The sequence below is a fragment of the Acinonyx jubatus genome, chromosome E1 (genome assembly GCF_027475565.1).
Source record: "Acinonyx jubatus isolate Ajub_Pintada_27869175 chromosome E1, VMU_Ajub_asm_v1.0, whole genome shotgun sequence".
Classification (NCBI taxonomy): Eukaryota; Metazoa; Chordata; class Mammalia; order Carnivora; family Felidae; genus Acinonyx; species Acinonyx jubatus.
The window spans coordinates 583859-608932 of NC_069397.1; the positions used below are offsets into that span (position 1 = coordinate 583859).

Genomic DNA, 25074 nt, shown 5'->3' on the forward strand with positions numbered 1-25074 from the left:
CACTTCTTTGAGTTTTTGCTTCTCTTTGGTGAAGCCCCCATCGTGTGAAATATTAACATCAATGAAAATGGTATGCCTTTTCTCCTGCTAACCTGTCGTTGCCTATTTAATTTGCAGGACCCAGCGACTGATATTAAGAGGATAGAAGATCAATTTTCCCTCTCCTACAATCCCGGGTGTGGACCTAATTGTGCAAAGGGCGGGAGGTGGGTCAGCAGGCTTTGCTCCACCCTCCAGGGGCATATCTTGCAGTTGGTTCAACTCCTGAATGTCACTGCTTTATCCAACTCAGCAGCCTCAGCCGCGGTGCCCGACGAATGGCCAAAGACAAGAAACCAACCACACAAAGAGCGCAGTGCACGCTTGGCGTCACCTCATCTTGACTTTCAAGTGGCTTTATGTGCTCTGTGAAATGTTAATCCTCGAGGGTGAAATCCAAGCCGGTTTATCCTCAGAGCTACCAGTGCCAGTGGTGATGGTGAGCATCGAGGCACGAAACTGCTCCTAAAACACAAGGGATCTTTTCAACACACTCACCGTTGCCGTACAAAAAGCCATTCTTGTGTCAGATCAACAGAGGGAACTGGTCCAAGTGCAAAGACAATTTGAGGCTTATGTTCTGTTTCCTGTGTCCTGTTTCCTTCCCTGGGGGAAGACCACCGGTCAGACACAGCAGGGACCCCGAAGGTCCAGGTTTCTGCAACTCGAGTTTTTATTCGGCAGGTCCTGAGGTGGGGCTGGGAACCCACAGGCCTCCCCGGTGAGGGGGTGGGTGGTCCTGATGCCGAGGCCTGAGGGCCGCCCGCATTCCAGAAACACCCCCGTTAGAACTACCAGGAGCCCGAGGCCAGACACGGTCGTCAAGGAGTAAATATATTTACAATTTCAAGGGTTTGGCCCACGCAGACTTTGCCTGGCCCACGTCCACGCAAGCAGAGGGGTATTTCCCAACAGCGAACGTGCCTGTGGCTTCCTGAACTGTACTTTGAAATAGAACATGAAGAGATAGTCATTACTTATGCAATTAATAATTCCACAGTTGACATTTAACACAATTAACATGGAATAATTAGCGTAATTTTTACTATGCAATGCTAATTTAAAAGGATCTCTTACAGCTCACGGGATGGGGCCAGGCTGCTCAGACTTCTGTGGGAGGCCTGGCTGGTGCCTGCGTCACTACGCTTTTCCTCTCCTGGGTCCCGGGTCCCCATGCGATCGATAATCTCATCGTAAAGAACAGAGACAACCGCCGTGTCTGGATATACTCTGCCGCTTAGGGACCTGTTCTTTATTAAATCTGCTAAATACAAAATACATGCGAATCCAAGCCCTCACACTTTACTTTCCTTGGAGAATTCTGGTATTTTCATTAGGAAATACCATCCTGTGTAATCATATATTTTTTAATTTTTTGGAGCTCATGTGTTTTTAAATATATATATATATACACACACATATATAATTTTTTTTTAACTTTAATGTTTATTTATTTTTGAGAGACAGACAGACCACAAGCAGGGGAGAGGCAGAGAGAGAAAGAGTCACAGAATCCGAAGCAGGCTCCAGGCTCCGAGCTGTCAGCACAGAGCCCGACGCGGGATTCGAACCCACGAACCGCGAGATCATGACCTGAGCCGAAGTCGGACGCTCAACCGACTGAGCCCCCCTAGGCGCCCCGAGAACTCATGTCTTTAAATAGGAAGGTTGCTGAGTGGATATTTTGTTCCAGGGGCTCTTCTCAGTCTTACCCAAACTTTAAAGCGATTTTCAGGGAATAGAGTACACACTGATTATGTGTCGTATAGTTTCCCACGACTAATGTAAGATGGAATAAGTTCAAAAGCAATTAATTTGCAGAAGTCTGCCTCCTTCTCCCCGTGCAGGGAGCGGGAGGAGAGACGTGTGTCCTCTTTGCTGCTGGACTCGGGGGCCAGCCCTGGTCCAGCAACCCCAGGGCAAATGGCAGAGTCGTGTTCCTGTCCTCACAAGGCCTCTGCCCGCCCCCGGGGCTCCTGCGAGGCCCGCCTGGCCAGCTCCACACCTTCCTTAATGAGGCGCTGGGAGAGAACTTTACAACGTCCAACAAAATAACATGCAACAGTCAGTGTGTTTGGTGTATTCTTACCAAATAACTTGGCAGAATATACACTGTTTTCGCTTATCTTAGATGCACGCTATAGTTTCCCAGTGAAATACTTGCTTTTTAGTAAAAACTGAAATTCAAAATTCCTTGCAAGATGGACGAAAGGATTTTAAGAGATTAGAATGACTTTCTTCCTGTGAAGGTCGCTGGGCCTAAATCTTCATTCTCTAGATAAACAGGGGATCCATCTGAGAATTAAGTAAACGCGGAAGATATCTTTCCAAGGGGCGGGCACCGAATCCTAACGAATGAAAAATAGGAAATTCCATCAGAGAAATGGAAACTTTAAAAAATCACCAAGTGGCGGAATCCTAGTACTAAAAATGAAATATTGGAAATGTAAAAATCATGGGATGGGCTCACAGCAGCATGGAAATGGAAAAAAGAACACAGAGAAAAAAGTTTGGGAAAAAATGGCGCATGTCTTTGGGAAAAATGAACGTTCTGCGGGCGGGGATAGGGAAGGGGGCGGCAGTGGGGGAGTTTGCCTCTCATCGCATATCTTTTTTTTTTTTTTTAAATGTTTATTTATTTCCGAAGGAGAGAGAGACAGAGCGTGAGTGGAGGAGGGGCAGAGAGAGAGAGAGAGACAGAGAGAGACAGAATCTGAAGCAGGCTCCAGGCTCTGAGCTGTCGGCACAGAGCCCGACGCGGGGCTCGAACTCACAAACTGTGAGATCATGACCTGAGCTGAAGTCAGATGCTCAACCGACTGAGCCACCCAAGCGCCCCTCATCGCATATCTTTTTTATGCTATTGTTTCTTAAATTACAGTTTTTTCAAGTTTATTTTTTGGAGTAATCTGTACACCCAATGTGGGGCTCGAACTCATGACCCCAAGATCAAGAGTCACACGCTCTTCCAAATGAGCCAGCTACAAGCTTTCCCCCGCTTTTATTTTACATTTATAACTGGAAATTTGTACCTCTTAATGCTCATCGGTCGTAAGTCTGCATTATTGTTCTAACAGGAAATAAATGCCCGCTGTATTCACGCACCCAGCCCCGCGCTGGTGATTCTGACGGAGCTGGTCTGACAAGCACCAGTAAAGAAGGGTTTCAGGCAGGTGCTGATATGGACAGCTGGGTACAAGTTTCTGCCCCCCCATATGTGCTGTTTGTATCACTTGTTTCATACCATACGCTGCCTTGTAAGTGATGTTCCTCTGAGCGCGTCCACACACCGAGCACCTGACACAAAGTATTTACTGATCATCTCCTATGTGACAGCTCTTTGCATACATTCCGTTTAACGCACATCGTGCCCGATGAGGTAGATACTATCGTGTCCTTTGCTCACAGATGAGGAAACCGAGGTGCAAAGAAACAGGTATCCCAGATCGCCCAACCAGTATCAGCGTGAACTGGATTTTGGTTTTTGTCCTTGTCTGAGTTTAGCGGACACGCAATGGTACGTTCGTTCCGGGTGCACAACACAGTGACTCACCTCTCTCGTGTGATGCTGCGTTCACCAGGGTAGCTCCGACCGGTCACCATCCAAGGCTATGACAGTGTCGTGGACTATATTCCCTATGCTGTGCCTTTTATTTCCGCGGCTTGTTCATTACCTGACTGGAAGCCCGTGCGTCCCACGCCCCCTCATCCATTCTGCCCGCCCCCTCCACCCTCTCTCCTCTGGCAGCCTCGGCTTGTTCTCCGTGTTTACAGGCCCCATTCTGCTTTCTGTTCACTGATTATTTGTTTCTTCTTATTCCACTTACGTGTGATATCCCATGGGGTTTGTCTGTCTCTGTCTTATTCCACTTCGCATAATACCTTCTAGATCCATCCGTGCTGTCACAAACAAGACACAGAACCCGAACGAGGCTCCAGGCTCCGAGCCGTCAGCCCGGAGCCTGACGCGGGGCTCGAACTCATGGACCGCGAGATCGTGACCTGAGCTGAAATCGGACGCTCAACCGACTGAGCCACCCAGGCGCCCCTCGTCTTTTTTTTTTCATGCTTATTTATTTTTGAGAGAGAGAGAGAGAGGATGTGTGTGAGATGGGGAGGGGGACAGAGGATCTGAAGCCGGCTCTGAGCTGGCAGCACAGAGCCCGACGCGGGGCTTGAACCCACAAACTGTGAGATCATGACCTGAGCTGAAGTCAGACACTTAAGTGACTGAGCCACCCAGGCGCCCCTGTTTCTCGTCTTTTTAAAAATGTTTATTTATTTACTTTGAGAGAGAGAGAGAATTAAAGTAGTCTGTGTGCTCAGTACGGAGCCCAACCTGAGGCTCGATCCCAAGGATGTGACATCGTGACCTGAGCCGAAATCAAGAGTGGGACGCTCAACCGACTGAGCCACCCGGGCGCCCCACCTCATCGTTTTCATTTAGCCACACTGCCAGGTACGAGGCGACATCTCATGGTGGTTTTGATTTGCATTTCCCTGGTGATTAGAGCCTGAACTGGGTTTGAACTCAGGTCTGACGGCAGAGGCTGGCCGCATGCTGCCCATCCTGAAGCATCTAGAACGGTGCTATGCAGCTAGCGGAGTGCGAAAAGGCGGAGTGCAAAAGGGATTTGTTAAACACGTGTGTAAATAAGGTAAAAAGTTTTCTGAACTGCAGGCATGTAATTACTAATTACATGTTCAGGAAAACCACAAAATTTCTATCATTATTATGGTGGGGACGCTTCTGGGGCTGCACCCAACGACAACGACAAATAATTATTAGGAACCGGAATTTCAAGGGAATCCTGCACATGTCGGTTATGTAATGGCTTCACCAAAGCAGAAATTGGATTTCCACTCTCTTTTCTGGAAATGACCGAACGCAGTGACTCTGTTACAGGACTATCTGTCTTGTTCCTACTGTTCTGTGCTCAGCTTTCTTTAAACATTTAATTATTTTTGCGAAGGTAGTACATGTCTGTGGTTCAAAATCCGAAAGACACAGAAGGGTATTTCGTGGGAGGCCTCCCGTCCACGGCGGCCCCCCCAGCTGCCTAGTTTCTTTTAGGGCCGGCCGGCATCACCAGCTCCTGGTGTATCCTTCCCGGGATATTTATGCATTTACAAGGAAACGTGTGTATGTTTTTGCTTTAGGAAAAGAGTCGTCTTTCCTCTCACGTGACTGCTCTCACGTGACTGTCACGCTCGCAGCGCTGCTGATGCCTAGCCTGTGGGGTTTTTCCCACGGCAACCAACTCCGTGACACCAGCCGGGCGTCCTTCGATTTAACCCAATTCTGACCCTGTCCGCCCAGAGATCGCGCCAGGTCGCACAGGTTGAGGGCTCGGTCCCACGAATCTGCCCCACTTCAGATGCCGGTGGGAAGGACTAGGTCCCCCGGTTACGCGCAGCTCTCGTCCGACTTGGCTACAGATCAGACGTTCTCACCACCTCTTTCCCCTTGGACTTGATGAGTTGCTTAGAAGGCTCGCAGAACTCAGGGAGGCCCTTGCTTCTGTCTGCCAGCTTATTAAGGGTCGTGGACGAAGGCCACGCACGGCGCGAGGTCTGGGAGGGTCCCCAGCACGGAAGCCCCTGTCCCCGCGGACTCGGGGGGCGTCACTCTCCCCGGGGGGAACGCGATCACCAGCCCGGAGGCTCCCCAGCCCCGACTGCCGCGGCTTTACGGGGGCTTCCCCGCGTGGGCATGGCCGGCTATGAACCGTCTCCGGCCCCTCTCCCCTCTCCGGAGGATGGGGGTCCGAGCTTCCAGCTCTTCCGCTGACCAGTCCCCGTCCAGGAGCCCAGCCAGAGTCGCCTCAGTGGAACGAAAGAGGCACGTGGTGTTCTGTCACTTGGGGGCTCACGAGGGCTCCGGGGGCCCCGCGCGAGGAACAGGGACGAAGACCAAATACAACTCTCTTATCATAAATCACAATATCAGTTTCCTTCCCCCCGTTTCGTGCGCAAACGATGGCGTCCGATACCAACAGGCTCGCACCTTGATTCTTGCCGTTTGTTTCCTCGTTGAACATTAACCCTTGGAGAGCCTTTCGCTTCCTTGCTCTTACGTTCACAGTTCACAGTTGTGGAGACCCCACGCTTCTTTAACAAGCCCCCTGTCGATGGGCGGCTCAAGTTCCCGGTCTTTACTGCCGTCAGTGTTGTGAATGCCACCGCGTGCGGGCCTCGTCCCTGGAGCGCCCGGCGGAGCCCCGAATGTTGAACGTGTTCCATCTTTGGTTTGCTCGCAGGGACAGCAGCCTGGGGCAAGCGCTGTGGGTCTGATCAGACACACGTCCCCCGAGCGTCTCCAAAGCTAAACCCGAAAAGGCCGGAAACAAAAGGCGTTTCGTAAGAGTTGATCCAGCAGTTTTGGAGGCGAGGGACACGCGGCCAAAGCACCGCCAAGACTCCGCCGTGACTCAGGAGCCCAGGCGTCGGGCAGTAGGATGGCCTGAAGCAGGGCCCCTGCCCGGAGGTTGTCACCGTGCGAAGCAGCCTGCACGACATCTCCCGCGGTGACGGGGGCTCTCCCGGGATCACTCGCACAGCCCACTCTTCTTTAAGGGAACCAGGACAGCACACGATGAGGGATGTGATACGGCCACTCAGCTCAGGTTCCAGAAGGCAGATACGGGCTACACGCCTTGCCAGATTCAAGAAAGGTCTCCATCAAGCCTCGGGCGTTCTACTTGGAGAAGGCCACCTTGGACTACCTCGGAAATGCCCGGCAGGTCCTCCCGAGCATGCGAGTGACTGCAGGGCTCAGACGACGGGCTCAAGGGTTAGGGTTACAGGCTGTAGCGTTATGTCCTTGAAATCCCAGTTTTTGGCTCAGGTCGGCTCAGCTAAAAAGAGGTGGCACTGGGATTCCAGTGACAGTATCGTATCAGCTTCCACATCTATTATTTCTCCTTATTTAAAACAGTTAGGGGTGGCTGGGTGGCTAGGCAGGTTGAGCATCCAACTTCAGCTCAGGTCACAATCTCGCGGTTCGTGCGTTTGAGCCCCGCGTCGGGCTCTGTGCTGATAGCTCGGAGCCTGGAGCCCGCTTCGGATTCTGTGTCTCCCTCTCTCTGCCCCTCCCCTGTCCAAATCTCTCTCTCGCTGAAAAATACATAAATATAAAAAATTAAATAGAACAGTTAGCTGTATAATAATGAGAAAATCCTACAGATAAGTGGTAGCAAATGACATTCATTTTCTAGACTTGCAAACCCAATATATTCTTCAGCCAAAAACTGACCCTGAGAGAGACCAGGTGAGCAGGGGAGGTGGCCAGAGAGAGAGAGAGGGACAGAGGATCTGAAGTGGCCTCTGTGCCAAGGCGGGGTTTGAGCTCATGAACCGTGAGATCGTGACCTGAGCTGAAGTTGGACGCTTAATGGACTGAGCCACCAGGTGCCCCTGAATAGACCCTTCTTAATGAAAAATGCTTTTAGATGTAGCACTCGGCTTTTGGGGTCACATAGTGCCTTCTTTCTCAGATTAAAAATGAGGAGCAGGGGCACCTGGGTGGCTTAGTCAGTTAAGCATCCAACTCTTGATTTCGGCTCAGGTCATGAGCTCATGGTTCATGAGGTCAAGCCCCGTGTCAGGCTCTGTGCTGACAGCATGGAGCCTGCTTGGGAGTCTCTGTCCCTCTCTCTCTCTCCCATGCTCACGCTCTCTCTCAAAAATAAAGAAACATTAAAAAAAATTTTTTTAAATACGTAAAGTTTGTATCCATGGATGGAAACTACTGAAAGGACTTACCAGCACAGCAGCCCAAAGGAGGACTGTCTTGGAGGTGATGAGCTCCCCGTCCCTGGGCATGATCAAGCACTGGGCAACAATTTGGCACGGATGTTGCAGAGGACATTTCCACGTCCGATTGGACCAGACAACCTTTCAAGTTCCAAGAATCAGATTCTCTCTTTTTTTTTTTTTAATTTTTTTTAACCTTTATTTATTTTTGAGACAGAGAGAGACAGAGCATGAACGGGGGAGGGTCAGAGAGAGAGAGAGAGACACAGAATCTGAAACAGGCTCCAGGCTCTGAGCTGTGAGCACAGAGCCCGACGCGGGCTCGAACTCATGGACCACGAGATCACGACCTGAGCTGAAGTCAGATGCTTAACTGACTGAGCCACCCAGGCGCCCCCAGATTCTCTTAAAAGATATTCCAAAAATCCCAAAGTAGACCCATAGATTTAAAAACTACCAAAATTGCTTTCCAAAGTTCTCTCACGTGAAATGAAATAAAGGGGAGGAGAATTCTGGCCCCACGTATGCTGAGTGCTTAGAACGTTTGAAGGACTAGAACTATATTAAGCCGTACGTACCTAAGCCATCAGAAATGTACATCGAAACCAAAGGAGTCAGGACATGCACAGGCCCCAAAAAGGTAACCACGAGGAACGACAAAATAACACAACCTGTGTGCTTTCTAAGGTGTTGAAGTATATTTTAGTTTTTGATAATTGGGATTCATAAATGTACCATATTATTTATGACTACTCTCTATAATACGAGTGATACTAATTTTCCCTTTACGATGGTGATATAAAGCCTCCTTTTAAAATAATTATGCTTGGGGAGCCCGGGGGGATCAGTCCCTTAAGAATCCGACTTCAGCTCAGGTCATGATCTCATGGTGCTTGAGTTCAAGACCCGCGTTGGGCTCTGTGCTGACAGCTCGGAAGCCTGCTTTGGATTCGGTGTCTCTCTCTCTCTGCCCCTCCCCTTCTCGCGCTCTCTCTCAACAATAAATACACATTAAAAAATAAATGAAATAATTATCCTTACATGTAAAAAGGAGTATAGTTGAAGGAAAACCGCAAAATAATTTTATGGGTGGTACATGGAAGGGCCAAAATTTAATAAATTGGTACCAGAATGACTCAAGTTTGGGAAACACGGCTTTATTCCAACCAACGAAAATCTCAGAATCACTTAAAGCTTCAATACACCTTGCCTGAATATTCTAGTTTGTAAGCTTTGGCTGCATGCTTGTTAAGTTAGCAAATTCTAAGCCTTGTGCTGGACGTGTGCTTTATAGGGTCCATCCAGCCCGCAGCCGTGTACCAGGCCCCCCCGGAGCAATCAATCGGTGATCAGTCCTTCCAGGCTTCCTCTATCGGGCTCATTCCTTTGCTGGCTTGTGCGTGCAAAATAAGGTGTTTCTTCTGAAAATGTTTTCAAATCCTTGCAATTATATTGGAACTCCAGAATAAATAGCTGGAGAGTCAGTCCTTTCTCCTTTTTTAAGCACATCGAGAAACGCAGCAGAGTTCGGCCTTTGGAGGGCGGACCTCCAGCGGAGGGGGCCGGCTTCACTTCACCCCTAGCGTCGGTTCTCGGGTGAGGGTCTCAGGTTCTTCTAGCCCCCTCCACCCGGCGGGGAGGGCGAGGGTTACCTTTGCACATCGGTGCGGATACAACGGTGACCTACGATCATGATCCACAACTCATTTCATGTATTTCTGCCCATTCTACCCTCTTTCCAGCACTTCTGGGAAGCCTCCGGGTCTGCAAACTGGGGACGCCCCCATGGTGGGTGGGGCCTCAGGCCCACCAGCTCCCAGGACACCGCCCCCTCCTTTCGCCCGAGTGCGTGAGTCCAGCACACCCGGGAGCCACACGACCCCCACCCGTCCCCGCGCTCGCCTTCCGAGCGGGAACCCCACAACACAGACAAAACACCCGGTTTCTCGCCGGGACACTTACCGGAGGACGCCCAGCTCGCTCCTTAAATAGACGCTTCTCGGGGGCGGGGATATGAATATACAATATCAGCTCCCCAGGATGCCATTGGACAGCAGCTGCTTAATATTCATGACGCTTCGCTGGTCTCCCGGCCGCGCCGACGGCTCGCGAGACGTAGGGGGCGGGCTCCACGAGGCAAAGCCTCCTCTGATTGGTTGTTTTTAGAGGGAGGTTGCCTTCGATTGGCTGGTGTCAAGAGGTAAAGTAGTCCGCCTCCTGGCCGGGAAATTTGAATGCCCATTTTCTGGGATTCGGGTTGTGTGGACGAGGACCATTCCGCATTTCTCCCCCAGCTGGGTAACTCGTTTATTTTCTGTTAGTGCGCACATATCCCGAGCGCTGTGCTCTCATTCCATAGCCGGGCAAGCTGCTCCCGACCCTCAACCCCTGACCCTCCCGGCTGCCAGTGCCTGCGCCTTCTCCCGCGGCCTCGGGTCCCGGCCCAACCCGCTGGGCCCCAGGGGCGCCGCGGCAGGGCCAGGCCAGGCGCAGGGCTCCCCACCCCAGACTCGGAGCTACGGTCGCTGTCCCCTGCCTGGCGCCCCCCGCCGGGCGTGGGAGGTGCGTACAGCCGAGCCCCCGGCCCACCTCCCCAGCCGCAGCTAGGCCGCAGGGTCCGCGCCTGCGCAGCCTCGCGGCCGCAGCCCCCCCGCAGCGAGGCCGCAGGGTCTGCGCCTGCGCAAGCTTCCCGGCCGCAGCCCCGCCCCCTTGGCCTGGGTAACGCGTCCCCGGTTGCCGCGGAGACGCGCCGTTGACCCGTAGGTTTTGCGGAGCCGGGAGCTGCAGGTGGGTGAGGGCGCCGCCCGGGAGCCGCGTGATCGGTGGTTCCCGGAGGTGAGTGCAGGGCGCCCACCCTCCCTCCCCGTCCGGCCTCTTATCCATCTCCCGGGGGCTGCTTGGACGCACTGAGGTCTTGGGGTGCATTTCGAGCCCGCACCCGGACGGACTCGGGGGGGCCGTGGGAGGGTTGAAGGTTCTGGCCCCTGAGGGGCGTGTGCGGACAGGTGTTCCGGGGGGTGCTGCGTGAGGAGCAGGTATGGGGGTCGGGGCGCTCTGGCCCCCGCAGGCCGCCTTCTCCCTTTTCTTTGTCGTGCAGAGGAGGGTCTGTTTCTTCCACCTGCCCAGCAGGCTCCAGACCCAGCTGTCTGGGTGCAGATGTCACAGGTGTTGGCTTGTCCAGGGAGCGGGGCTGGGTTCCTCTGCTGGCAGAACATACTAAAAGTGAACACTGCCCAGGACCCAGCCATTCTGATGAGTCTTAAAAATGCATGCCCGGGGTCACCAAAGGACACGTGTGAGAATATTCCTGGCACACTCCAGATAGCCCCACGCTGGATCCCCAAACACCCAAACACAGTAGAGAAGACAGGTACATTGACGGCGTACTGAACAAGCCACTCACACAAATCACATCTAGGTGAGCGATGCGGGTGAATCTTACAAACATAAGGTTAAGTGGGGGCGGTCAGATGTCAAAGGGTACACGCTGTCTGATTGCACCTATAGCACGTTCAGAAACACCAGAACGTTTCTAGAGTGGAGTCAGACTACTGGTTGCCCCGTGGGAACACGGGTGAAGGACAGTGACCTGAAGGGAGCGTGAGGTGCGTACAGGTTATGATTTAGGTGCTTTTTGGTATGTATGTCACACTTTCATACAAAGTGGCATCAAAAAAAGGACAGATTGCTTTCTACGAAACTAAAGGAGGGTCTGCCTTTGTGGTCAGGACTTTGGGAAGCTGCAATGGCCAGACTTCTGCAACCTCCGCCCAAGTTCCTGCCGGCAGAATGGCACATGGCGAACGAGAACCAGTACCACAGAGCGGAGGCCGAGAGGTCCCGCTCCGAGCGCCTGGTGGCAGAAAGCCAGAGGCTTGTGGAGGAGATCGGAAAGACCACAAGAAAGTCTCAAAGCGACGTGAACAAGAAACTAGGTAAGGCAGGCCACGCGCCGCGCTTTCGCACGTGCCTGGATGTGGCCGGCGAGGCCCAGCCACGGTGCCGTCTGCATTGGGCGCTCGCGAGTGGCAAGGGAGTACCCTGGAATAGCGGGGGAGACACGCGTGCTCTTCAGCTTCCGGCTTTAAGTTCACGGCCCCAAGACAGAGGCCCGGTAACCTAGCCCGCTTTCCAGCTCTCCGGTGTCCATTCCTCTGTGGATTCCAGGCACACTCACTGGGCGCCTAAGAGCATCAGACACGATTTAAAGGGCAGTGCCCTTAAACGAGCAAAACTCACATAAACATGAAATGAGGCAAAACCTGCCAGGTGCCAAAGAGGTGACAGCTGGAGGGAAGAGGTGTGGCGGGGCCGCGCCCTCCCGGCGGGCTCTGGGGAGTAGACACAGCCCTCCACCTCCCACCTCCACTGTCGGTGACGTCCCCTGAGTGTTTGTCTGCGTCTTCTGTCCTGTCTTTGTGTGGGGACAGCAGTCCTACTGGTGGGGAATTTGGTTGCACCTGCAAAGACCCCGTATCCAAATCAGGCCACACACACAGAGTACTGGCAGTTACATCGACCCACAGGTGCCTCCCGTCGTGTGCTACACGTGTCACTGCAGGACCTCACTGAGTGCACCCCTGCCTCCGTGCATCTTTCACACTCTGTCTGGAGAGACCTTCTCAGGGCTCAAGTCTAGAGGTCAGAGCAAGGGGCTCGTCAGTGCTGGGGCCTTTCCTGACCCCCAGCCTCCCTCCTTTGAGCCTCCACTGTGCTTTTTACGTGGTGAGAGAGAGTACAGACTCACTGAATTGAAACTGTCTGTTTTCGCGTCTGCCTCACGATGTCTTTCCATTGTGTCTCTTGGACCTCACGCCCGGTAGGGGCCTGGTAATCAGCACATTGGGTTCCTGAGTAAATTCTAGCAACAGGAGTCCAGGAGATAGCGTTCTGAGCGAGGAGGTGGCTCGGACGGAGCCACGAAGGCGGGAGGCGGGCAGCACTCCTGGTGTGCACACAGCGGGGTGGAGGGAGGCTGGCCCAGCCAAGGACGGCCGTGGGTTGGGAAGGCCCAGTTCGGTGGGAAGCCAGTTAGATGTGGGGCAGAGGTGGCGGTCCGGGGTCATTACAGGGTAGAAAGGGGAGAGCCAGGCCATGCTGTCATGGGCAAGGAGGTCTTCCACTGTGTTGGTGGTTGTGCAAACGTCAGGGAGGCTGAGAGCCGGACGAGCAGGAATTGAACCGGGGACCTGTGGGTAACAGCTCCAGCAGGGCAGCGACCGAAGCAGTGTGAGGGTGGTGGTCAGGTACAAGCAGGCGTCGGGGGACATCAGGGCACGTGGTGGACACACGCGTTTGCCTTCCCTCCCTTTTAAAATTTCAACAAAGTCGGGGCGCCTGGGGGGCTCAGTCGGTGGAACGTCTGACTTCGGCTCAGGTTATGATCTCACAGCGCGTGAGTTCGACCCTCCTGTCGGGCTCTGGGCTCACAGCTCGGATCCTGGAACCTGCTTCGGATTCTGTGTCTGCCTCTCTCTCTGCCCCTCCCCTGCTTGCACTGTCTGTCTCTCTCAAAAATAACTAAACGTTAAAAGAATAAAACTCCAACAACGTCATGTATGGCATTGATGAAGAGTGTGAGAGCTGGTTGGGGAAGGGAGTGAAGTGGAAACGTTGTGGAGAGAAGATTCTGGGGACAGAAAGCAGAAGGTCCAGGCAACAGGCGTAGGGACTGCAGGAAGCCTGTGCAGGTGGGGACAGGAAGATGCTGGCTGGGGCCTGTAGCAGATTCATGCTGTAGACACTGTGTGATGCTTAAAACCTAAGCGTCAGTTACCTCTGGCTCTGGACGTCCAGGGCAGAACTGGAGACGAGACTGGTTGGAAGAGTTTACAAAGAGCCCCTTCCCCACTGTGGCTCTGTCTCCCCCAGTGGAGAGTCACAGGCCTCAGTCCGTGTGAACACCAGCAGGCCCACAGGGGGCATCTGCAGATGATAGGGCCCGGGATCATCCGAGGAGAGAACCAGGTACGGGGGCGGACAAGCCCTGTGCCTGCAGAGAGAGGTTCCAGCCAGGATTTCAGTCTCAGATGTAGTCAGCTGAGGGTCAGCCAACACGACATCTGTCTAACACGACAAGACACTCAGACAGACAGACAGATGGTCAGACGCACACAGGGCCAGAGAAGAAATTATACCATAAAGTCTTCAGGAAATTTGGAGAAGACACTGTGTCCATAGACCAAGGAGAGTCTTAAAAAAGAACATTCGGGGCATGAGAAAGTGTTCTTGGGAACTAAAAATATCAGAGCAGGACATTTTTAAAAATTAAAAGAAGGATTGAAAGAGAAAGTAGAAGAATCTCCAGGATGTAGGGGAAAAACAAGACAGACAGTTGGATAACAGGAGAGGAGGGGTAAGAACTTGGGGACCCTGCGGGGAGGCTCTGTCTCTGACAGGGATTCAGAAGGAGCACGGAGAAGACGCAGGGGGGCCCTAGGAAGTTCCCCAGAACCGGAGGGTCTGTTTCCAGTGTCGGGCATACTCGAGTAAGGCTGACAGTAGGGGAATAGGGAAGAGACCCCCGGAAAGCTTTTGGGCCGCACACAGAGAATCAGGAATCCGGAGGGCTTTAGACTTCTCCGCAGGAGCTCCAGACCCTGGAGGGAAGTGAAGAGACGTCATCAAAATTCTAACGAAAATCACAGCCTGTAGTCTACACGTAGCCAAAGTCAAACGATGAAGGTAGAACGAAGGCTTTCAAAAATTTCCGGTCATGTGCCCCCGTGTCTCAGGAGGGCTTGCTTCACCTGTGGAGGGGCGTGAACAGGAGGAGGAGACAGATGGGACAGGGCTGCGGCAGGTGCACAGGGTGGGGGTTCTGGAACAGACAGCTGGGGGGCTGTGGCTGTGCTCAGGGTAAGGGGTTCTGGAACAAACAGATGGGGGGCTGCTGTGGCAGGTGCACAGGGTGAGGGGTTCTGGAGGAGACAGCTGGGGGGTTGCTGTGGCAAGAGCATAGGGTGGGGGGTTCTGGAACAGACAGCTGGGGAGGGGGCTGTGGCAGGTGCACAGGGTCAGGGGTTCTGGAGGAGACAGGCATCGCCGGCGAGCAGGCAGGCAGAGAAAGCACTCCGGGCAGAGGTCCTGGGGAGTAAGCAAAGCCGTTGGCTAATTGATGGGTTTGAATATACCTGTGGGTCATAATTCTGTCAGAAAGTTGAAGGAAAAGTTAGTAATGAGTATCTGGAAAGTGAAACAAAAACACAACTACCAGCCCCTCCGAAAACAAAAACGTGTAAGAGAAGAAACTGATATTAGCACGCTGCCTGGCTCAGGTGTAAGTAGCATTCACATATTTGCAGTATCATAAACAAGTGTGAAATTATTGTTTAACCAGAAGCCAATGCGGCCGTATCGGGAAGACAGAAGGTCAGGGACGTGTTGTGTGAGCGCAGATCCTGGTCTTTTCCACCACAGGAAACTGACCGACGTCGTTGAAAGTGATCCTGAACAAGCAGCCGTGTGAGCAAATGCAGGAGGAAATTCTAAAAGCATTTAGAAGGCAGTTGCTTCCAGAAAGCGGGATTGGGTGGGGAAGGGTCTGCAAAACTTGGTCTGTTTGACTTTTCAAACACCGTAGGTTTCCAGCTTTGATCAGATTAAACGTTATGAAAAACACAGGTATTGAAGAATTAGAGCGACCCGCGTGGATGGTGTTTGCACGAACTCCACCTCCACGTTGGTTTTGTAAGAAGAGATCCCTTCCCTCCCTCCTGCTGCCCGACCCCGCCCTCCCCCAGTCGGCACCTAACAAGGACCCGAAGGTGCCCCAAGCAGCAGAGAACGTGTCCCGGCTGGTTTAGGTCTCTAATCCCAGAGCCGGTGGCCCCAGGAGCGGGCTGGCCCCCATGTGACTCCGTGTCTTCTTTGTGTGCTCAGAACAGAGGCTCGAGGAGGTCAGGTTCTGGAAGAAGGAGCTGGATGACAAGCTGGAGGAGCTGGTGTGCACCACCGAAGACCTGCTCACCTACCAGACCAGACTGGAGAACGCGCTGGAGAGCCTGAAGGAGCCCCTGCACATCACACAGATGTGCCTGGAGTACAGGTGGGCGGGGGGGGGGGGGGGGGGCGGGCCGGGGGACCTCTGCTGGGAGTCACCGGGTGCTGGGTGGCGGGTCGCCAGGGGCAAACGAGGACATGTTCTCTTGGCCTCCCGTGGTGGCGGGCAGCTGGCGGGCAGCGGAAGGAGCTCTTGTCTGCCTTAAGTTAAGTGGAAGTTAGGGCTGGGTTTGTGCACAGCAAAACGGTGCTGAATGTAAATAGGGTGGTTTCTGTCTGTCTCACACTTAGGGGGTCTGCAGACGGCACAGGGCTGGCACGGTGCGCGCCGTGCTAGGCTCCGGGCGTCTGCCGTCCCGTGCCCTGCCGCATGCGTTCATCCCCCCAGGTTACCTCGTGTCGCCAGACGGCAGCCGGTGCTCCAGCCATTTCGTCTGTGTTCCCGCAAGGAGGAATAATTAGGGCTTGGTATTTGCCATTTCCACCTGCATCCCACTGACCAGAGCTTAGTCACGTGGCCACGCCAGCGGTCTAGCGTGGACGCGCAGGGCAGGCCCAGCTCCTCCAGGACGGGTTTGCTCCCGTGCACCAAGCCACACGGGAGCATTTTGTCACCCAGAGGGCCCTGTGCAGACATACCTCTTACTGTCCCTTTGCTCCTGCCAGTGCTGGGAGTGGGCGGTGCTGTCCGCTCTGGGGAGACACTGTTCCAGTTTTCACGGGGCCCCCCTGGGCTCACAGTCCTCTCCCTCCAACCCGATGCCTCCAAGATCAAGTGGCAGCTCCTTGGCCAGAGCCCCCAGGGTCCTAGCGACCGAGCCCAGGGACCTCTCCGGACCCTCACCTCACGCCCAGCAGTGGGGTGGGCTCAGTCGGGTGTGCAGAGTTTGAGACCTCGCGGCTGGAAGAGGTGGGGCCTTCCCGCCACGCACGGCCATGCGGGGTGGACCGAGAGATCGGCAGGGACGGGTCCTTCTGGGGGGAAAAATGGGGGGAACGTGGCATGACACTGGGCGAGATACTTGCTCTGAAGCGCCGTTTCCTCGAGTTTGCTGGAAAGGGCACGTCACAAATCCCCTTGAAAAGGTCGGCACGACACCTGTGGTGTCACGGATGCCCGGCACGGGAATAGCGAGCTTGCGTCGTGGTTACTATCGAAGGGCATCTTTCTGGATTCAAATCCTTGGCAACAGTCAGGACTGGGTCCTGTTTCCAGGAAGGAAACAGGTGTGTTTGGAATTCTAAGTCAAAAGACGACGTTTCTAACGAACGAGTAAAAAGGAAAAGGCTTCTGAATGAAGGCCAAATTGAGGGGACGAGTGTATCCATCGTGAGCAGTGAGCAATCGATCGTCTGGCTTCCTTGCGGTTTGGATATTTTGAAGTCTTGCAGATACGGACCCGTGCACGTCCCGACCACGCCATCCAGACGGGTCTGGTCGTACTCGAACCCGTTGTTCGGACAGATGGCGTGTCCAGCGTCCCCGGCCCGTTGGATGAGCAGCCCCTTCCTCTCGTCCAGGGAGAAGCGGGTCGGCATCGACCTGGTGCACGATAAGGTGGAGCAGGAGCTGGTGAAGGAGGCCGAGATCATCCGCGGGGTGACGGCCTTGCTGACCCGCACCTTGGAGGAGGTGTCCGAGCAGATCAGGTGCGTCTGTGCGGCCCGCCTGCGTCCCCCTGGGGCGTGCCCAGGAAACAGGCCCCAGGCGGCCCGGGAACACGCAGAATCAGGCCTACGTGACGGCTGCCCCCTGGCCGTGGCTGGGGACGGGGTGGGGGGCAGGGATTCACCCCAAAGGACACGGAGCCGTTTCCCGCCAGCGCTCAGCCCTCACGTTCCGCACTCTTCCACGCTGACATCAGGAGCCGTCCCGGTGGGACGGAGGGTCTGGAAGGCCAGGGTGGGTGACCCAGTGGTGCGCGTGGTGCCGGGGGCGGGCGGGAGGGGAGCAGGCACCGTGTCCTGCGCCAGGCTCGCGGTGGCTGGTGTCCCAGGTTCTCCGGGGGCCCGCGGGGGCCGCCTGGGCGTCGCAGAGGGAACCCCGCTTCCTTCTTCCTGCAGGCTGAACCGCTCGGCCAAGTACAACCTGGAGAAGGACCTGAAGGACAAGTTTGTGGCCCTGACCATCGACGACGTTTGCTTCTCCCTCAACAACAACTCCCCGAACATCCGATGCTCGGAGAACGCCGTGAGGGTGGAGCCCCAGTGAGTGGCCCTGGACGGAGGGCAGCCCGGGTGATGTCCTGATGCGGCCCGGGGCGGGGGTGGGGGCGCCTCAGGGGCGTCTGACACAAAATCTCTAAACAGTGAGAACTTGTCCTGTTTTAAATGTACGGGGGGCACGTTAATCACCCCCTTTCCGGCCCACACCCGCGGACACAGCCCGAGTCGGGTGCGCGTTTGCGGCGCCCGGCACCAGAGTGACAGAGGTGGCCACGGAGGGACCGCTGCTGGCTCTTTCTGGAGAGGGGGGCTTCCTCGTGCTCCCGACCCGGGGAAGGGGGGCAGGCCGAGCTTCCGCGGATCCGCGGGGCCCCGTCGCCCGTGCGCACCCCCTTCCGCAGCCCGACGCGCCGCGAGTGAGCGCGTGGCTTCCGTTTCAGCTCCGTGAGCCCGGAGGACTGGCTGGAGTTCTCCAACGCCAACGTGGAGAAGGCCGCCAAGCAGAGGAGCAGCTCCCTGGCGCTGAAGGCCCTGGTGGACCGGATCCTGTCCCAGACGGCCGGCGACCTGCGCAGGCAGCGTGACGCGGTGGACGCGGCGTTCAGGGACGGGCTGCAGGAGACCAAGGGCGCCAGGGACAAGCTGGCCGCTCACCTGGCTAAGGTGAGCCCCTCGGCGGGGGAAGCGGGAGGCTCGCGGCGGGGGGGGTGGGGGGGGTGGGGGGCGGGCGGCGGGACCAGCCCGGCCTCCGGCCTGTGCTCGTGGTCCGTAAGGAGGAAGGCTGTTCGGCCCCCCAGCTCGGCCGCAGGGCTCGGCTTCTGGGGTCGGAGGGGACTTGGCCCCGTTCGGGGCCTCTGCGTCGTCTCTACGAAGAGCAGGCCGTCTGCCCACCCTGGACGTCGGCTCCGCGCGCGTGCGAGGTGGCCACGTCCTTCGTGACTCCGAAATTCCACGAGTTCGTTGGATGCCGCCGATTCCCCAATCCCCGCCGGAGTTTCAGGATTCGGGCGCCGCGTGCCTCTCGGTCACCCGCTGCTGGGCTGCTGACCTGGCGTTCGGGACAAATTAGAACTACGGGGCCCTGACTTTCAGCACTTGCCGGTGTCTGTGGTGTAAGTACTTGAGGCCGCCTACGTGGCAGCGGGCCGGCAGAGTTGCACTCGGACCTTGAACCCAGGCCTTGGCCGTCAGACAGCTCAGCTGCGTGAGGAGCCACACGGGCAGAAAGCGGGGTTCATTCAGCACCGCGGGGTTCAGCCAGCACCTGGCGGGATTCAGTCGGCACCGCGGGGTTCAGTCGGCACCGTGGGGTTTAGTCAGCAACTGGCGGGGTTCAGTCAACACCACAGGGTTCAGTCAGCACCTGGCAGGATGCAATCAGCCACATGGGGTTCAGTCAGCACTTGGCGGGGTTCAGTCAGCACCTGTCGGGTTTCAGTCAGCACCACGGGGTTTAGTTAGCACCTGGTGGGGTTCAGTCAGCACCGCGGGAGCGAGAAGTGCCTGGCGGGTGAGCGTGTGGACCCTGGACAGATGGAGCCCGTATGGCGCTGGGGAGCCCCCTTAACGTTTGTGCACTTTTATGACGGACCCCCAGGTGCAGCAGCCGGGGAGACACAGCTGACGAGGCCCACGGGCCCTAGAGGCGGACGCACGCTCAGGGTCGGGAGGAGACGCGGGTGGCCGGGGCCCACGGCGGGCGTGAGGGGCCCGGGCTTCCTGGGGTTTCCTGGGCAGACGCGGCGGGGCCTACAGAGCAGCTCGGGACCGGCCCGAGTGATGTGAGAGGTTCTTTGGGCCTCGGGGGCGTCCCTGGCCCCTGGCCCTGGGAGGCTGAGGCGGAGAGATACGGCCCCCCGGGCTCGGGGCGCACAGAGTGGGCCGAGCCCCAGACCATCAGTCTGCCGGCAGCGAGCGCAGGCCGGCCCCTTCGCCGTCGCCAGGCCCTCCCCACCGGGAAGGGTTTGTGTTTTGATGGCAGAACATCAGAACATACAGAAAATTGACAGCGTGCGCAATCCGCCTGAGCCCGATGCTTATCTTCCTCGCTGATAAAGTAGGGAGCTGTCTGGGTGGGTCAGGGTTACGCCAGACAGCCCCGGCCAGACCCCCAGGACGTGCCGCACACGAGTTACACGCGTATACGTACGCACGTGTATGTGGCTCATACGACGTACCCCCGGTACAAATTGGCGGCTGCCGCTGAGAGTGGTAGTAACGGCCAGGGAGCAGGAGGAGGCTTGGTGGGGGCCCCGGAAGGAAGGCGGGTCTGAGGCAGGAAGGAGGGGGAGGGTAGCCTGGGGCAGGAAGGGTCGTGGCCCCCGGAGCTGAGGACCCGGGGGTGCTGAGTCCACAAGGGATCCAGCCGTCTGGACAGGCTGGGGAGTCCGGTTCAGTGAGACCCGGCAGACGGCGCAGGGCGGCCTGGGGGGCAGCAGGTGGGGGTGGGGCCTCAGCCGCAGGACTGGCGCCAGTACACGCGACAATGAGAGGGGCAGCGTCGTGGTCCCTGTCTCTAAGGTGAGGACGCTGAGGCCAGAAAGGTTGACAGCTTTGTTACGGCCCCGGGGCTCACGGGCTCACGGGCGACAGCGCCGGGCGCAGAGCCCGGGCCGGGTGGCTCCCGTCACTGCCTCCCGTCACGGCGACCGCAAAGGCTGTGTCTCTGTCGACCCCACGCGTGGGAGGGATGGGCGGGCATGTGGGGGGTGACTGGGTGGCACAGCCGAGGGGGTGGGACGCGGGCCACGTGTCACAGGAGGCGACCCACATGCACCCTGCAATCGTTCCGATGTTCACAAGAGTTGGCACGGGGACTGTCCCCTCTCCTATGGGCGGATCAGAGACAAGGCTGCTGTGGGGGCTGGTGACCTCGCCCTGGGAGTAGCGGGTCAGGGATCCCCCAGGTCAGGGAGTGGAGGGGTCGGAGAACGCAGGGCCAGGGAGCCATGGGGTCCGGGAGCTCGGCGTCTGGGAGCCTGCGCTCTGAATGGGTGACTGAGGCTGCCGGCACCGTCTGGCTCTGAGACGAAAAGCCTCAGGCCCAGCCGGGCAGCTCACGGGGAACAAGACGGACCGTCCGAGTCACGCGCCTCGTCCCTCGAGTGACCATCGGTGGGCTTCTAACGCGCTTAGCGCTTCAACCCTTCTTGCAGAAGGACCGAGGGTCACCAGCAAATTCGCATCCTTGGGCCGCCCTTCCTCAGCTGCCGCCATCGAACGCGACCTGATTAACTCGCCCTCGGGGAGCGGCTTTCCCGCGCGGCTGACGGAAGGGCCGCTCGAGCCTCACTCGGATCCTCAGTTTCATTTTTGTGAAGAAATCCTGCTCCTGGGGGCGGGGAATGTTTCGCCGTGTGGCGCAGACGTCCGGCCCTGCTGTGCAGTCTCCTTGATTAACAACCCCCCCCCTTGATGCTCCTTAAACGTGCAAAACGCAAAGGCTGCTTTCCTTGTGTTACCGTAACGAGCGTGCGCTGGTGTACCAGGTAAGGTGGCAGTGCGTGGCCACGGAAGTCGCGCCGTCGGGTCACGACCGTGGCTTTGGGGTTTGTGATGTTTGGGGCAGCGCAAAGTGATGACAGCGCGGCCCGTGCCATCTGTCAACCCGCCACCATAGTCCAGAAGGAGCCCCTGTAATGAATGCGCGTGGCTGTGTTCCAGTAAAACCTTATTTATGGGCACCGAAATTTGAATTTTATATATTTTTCCCATGACGTGAAATCTCATTCTTCTTTTGTTTTTTTCAACCACTTAGATACGTGAACACCTGTCTTTCACTTTTTTTTTTATAGTGTACTTATTTTCGAGAGAGGGAGAGAGGGTGTGTGCATATGAGCATGTGTGAGTGAGGGAGAGACAGAATCCGGAGCAGCCTCCATGCTGCCAGTGCAGAGCCCGATGCCAGGGCGTGACCCTGTGAACCGTGAGATTGGGACCTGAGCCGAAAGCAAGAGTTGGACGCTTCACCGGCCGAGCCACCCAGGCGCCCTGTGAAAACCTTCCTTTAAAGAGAAAAGATGGGCCACAGACTCGGAGAAAAGACGTGCAAAACACACGTCCGATAAGGGACCAGTACCCAAAATAGGCAAAGAGCTCTTAAAACTCACCAAGAAGGAGACAAACAGAGCAACTGAAACATGGGCAAAAGACGTGAACAGACACGTCACAGGAGGAGACACGGGTGGCTGAGCACGAGGAAAGAGGCACCACGCAATAGGTCACCAGGGAGGCGCCTGTGAAGGCAGCGGGACGCCGTGCGCACCTGCAGAAAATCCAGCAGGTGGACGGCGCTAAACGCTGGCGAGGAGGCCGAGCAACGGGCTGTCAGTCCGTCCTGGTGGGAGCGGGGAGGGCAGCTCGGCAGTCTTAGGAAAGTGAGCGCGCACGCGTAAATCCAGCGGTCTCGCTGCGGGGCGTTTGCCCAGATGTGTTGAGAATTTATGTCCACACGAAACCCTGCATCCGAACGTTCATAGGACTTTACTCATGATCGTCGAAACTTGGAAGCAACCAAGGTGTCCTTCGATAGATGAACGGACAGAGAGGCCGTGGTCCATCCACACGACGGAATGTTACCCAGAGAAAGAGAAACGAGCTGTCAGGCCACAGAGAGATGTGGAGGAACCTCAGCGATCGCTAAATGAGAGGCGCCCATCTGAAATCCAAGCCGAGCTAGTCACTGTCTGATCCCACCCACGTGATGTTCTGGAGCGGGCGTGGCTACAGGGACCGACGTGGCCGGCGTCTCTGCGAGGGGGAGGGGTGAACAGGAGGTGCATGGGGGGGGGCAGTTTAGGGCAGTGAAGTTATCCCGTGTGACCTGTGTCATCACACATGTGTCCAGATCCACAGGATGTGCACAGTGAGCCCTAACGTCACGGTCGACTAGTTACTAACGTGTCAGCACGGTTCACCGATTGTGGCAAACGCACGACACAGATGCCAGACGCTGACGATGGAGAAATCCGCCCTCCAGGGAGAGGGGGTACATGGGAACTCTGGACATGCCGCTCGTTTGCTGAAACCCTAAAACTGCTCTTGAAAAGAGTCTGCTAATTAAAAAGACAATTTTTTTTTTTTTTAATTTTGTGTACAAACAAAAACAGGCATCAGACTGGGTTTGGCCATACTGCTGAGTCCTGACCTAACCCATGGTGACTAATTTTGTTTTCAAGAATCTGTGTGTATTTTGGGTATTTTAAGCATTTGTGGAATTTAAGAGAATGTAGCCTGTTTTTAAAGGATTATAACTTGAGCCGAACTCGGATGCTTAACCGACTGAGCCACCCAGGTGCCCCAAGAGGTCTTATGTTTTAAAAACACGTACTCAACTTTTTAAGACTAATGTGATATAATATCTGGGATTTGCTTTACAATGGTTGAGTGGATGGGCGGGGCTGGGATGGAAAAGAGCTGATCATATAGTGATTGCTGCTTAAATTGATGAGGGGCCCACCGGGGTCACTAATCTCTCTACTTCTGTGTTCTTCTGGAAATTTCCATGATGCAAAATTTAAAAACAAAAAAGCTTAAGGAAGAAATACAATTTCAAACTAGTTAAGTATTCATCTAAAACCCCAAGTCACTTCTAAGTGATCTTTTCTGCGCACAAGCCCCCATCAAAGAGACCCCGAGGCAGCTCATCCACTCTCTCTAGGCTTCTAGGGTGGACCCCGGGGCCGGTGGGCAGACCGACAGGGAAACAGGCAGCTTTCTACTCCCGGCACAGGGCACCCGGCCGAGGTCGGCGGGCAGCCTGCAGCCCACGCTCAGGGCGTTCTCCAGGGAACCCACGTGCCCGGGGAAGGACGTGAGGCGACAGTGGCCTCGTTCATCCCACCGGCGAGGTTCTGAGGGTTGGTGAGCCTCCTCGCCGGCCAGCTGTGCCCTCGGCAGGGAGGAGAGGTCAGGCGTGTCCCGGGGCCCTGCGGGGGCGCAAGTCTGAGGTCCCGCCTTGCTCACCTACGTGATCACAGCAGACGTGAGAGTGTGTGCGGCCGAGTGCTGAACGGCACAGCCCGCCCTCACTGTCTCCGATCCGCTTGCAAGGTCATGGAAGAGATTGCTTGCCAGGAGAAAAATGTCACGGTTCTCGAAAAGGCCATCGCTGACCAGGAAGGACCCGCCAAGGTGGCTCACACGCGCCTGGAGACCAGAACGCACCGGCCTAACGTGGAGCTGTGTCGCGATGCCGCGCAGTGTCGGCTGGTCAGGGAGGTCCAAGAGATCGCCCACAGCATCGCCAGGTAGGGGACAGCCGGCACTCGGGGTGCACAGGACTGTGCACGTGGACTGTGAACAGGGCTGGGCAGAGCCACGTGGGCATGAGTGCATTTGCACCGGTAAATTTCGAGGGCTCCCTTTCTAGAGGGCGGCCACTTGCTGTCACGCAGAAAATGGGTCCCAAGGTTTAAATTTTTCTGGAGCCCAAATCCAGACGTTTAGGTAAAAATCCACAGTTTTTTTAATTTTTTAAAGATATTTTATTTATTTTTGATAGAGACGGAGCCCAAGTGGGGGAGGGGCAGAGAGAGAGGGAGACACAGAATCAGAAGCAGGCTCCAGGCTCTGAGCTGTCAACACAGAGCCCGACGCGGGGCTCGAACCCACCGACTGTGAGATCATGACCTGAGCCGAGGTCGGACGTTCAACCGACTGAGCTACCCAGGGGCCCCCCCAAAATCCACAGTTTTAAGCGTTGGCAGTTGGTGGGGGTTTCTGCCTTGGGAATCTGGCCCCCTTTGAAGTCTCTGTGGGGAGGAAACTATCAATCTGGCTTCTGTCCTGAACACATGAACACATCCCCCCGCCCCTGCACCCGGCCCCGGGAAAAGCGCCCCAGGTTCTCCCTCTTCTCCTAGACTCAAGGAGACCTTGGCCCGGGCTCAGGCGGAGCTGAAGGGCCTGAACTGCAGGCAGCTGGCCCTGCAGGAGGAGGTCCAGGTGAAGGAAAACACCATCTACATCGACGAGGTGCTGTGCATCCACATGAGGAAGTCCATCCCCCCGAGGGACGGGGGCGACCAGGGCGAGTGGGCGGGGGGCCCCCACCCCGACGCCGTCTGCTGATTGTGCCCACGGTTCAGATGCTGATTAAAGCACTTCACGATC

General features: G+C 56.0%; 1 protein-coding gene across 3 annotated transcripts; it reads left to right on the forward strand.

The window, feature by feature from the left end:
• Positions 1-9978: 9978 nt before the first annotated feature.
• On the forward strand, positions 9979-25074 carry TEKT1 (tektin 1). Of its 3 annotated transcripts, none has more exons than XM_027047269.2 (8): positions 9979-10092; positions 11523-11729; positions 15676-15841; positions 17317-17445; positions 17860-18003; positions 18402-18624; positions 24013-24209; positions 24825-25074. In XM_027047269.2, the coding sequence occupies exons 1-8, from the start codon at positions 10029-10031 to the stop codon at positions 25030-25032; spliced, it is 1338 nt and encodes a 445-aa protein (XP_026903070.1). In that variant the 5' UTR covers positions 9979-10028; the 3' UTR covers positions 25033-25074. The 3 variants fall into 3 exon arrangements, with proteins under 3 accessions (XP_026903070.1, XP_026903072.1, XP_026903071.1); XM_027047271.2 differs by lacking the exon at positions 9979-10092 and adding an exon at positions 10468-10553; XM_027047270.2 differs by lacking the exon at positions 9979-10092 and adding an exon at positions 10513-10629.

What these genes read in the sequence shown, in the direction of transcription:
- TEKT1 (XM_027047269.2), top strand. Translation starts at nt 10,029, where the DNA reads ATGCCCATTTTCTGGGATTCGGGTTGTGTGGACGAGGACCATTCCGCA. An exon ending in CGACGTGAACAAGAAACTAG is followed by an intron (nt 11,730 to 15,675) that starts GTAAGGCAGGCC and finishes TTGTGTGCTCAG; the next exon opens with AACAGAGGCTCGAGGAGGTC. An exon ending in TGGCCGCTCACCTGGCTAAG is followed by an intron (nt 18,625 to 24,012) that starts GTGAGCCCCTCG and finishes TCCGCTTGCAAG; the next exon opens with GTCATGGAAGAGATTGCTTG.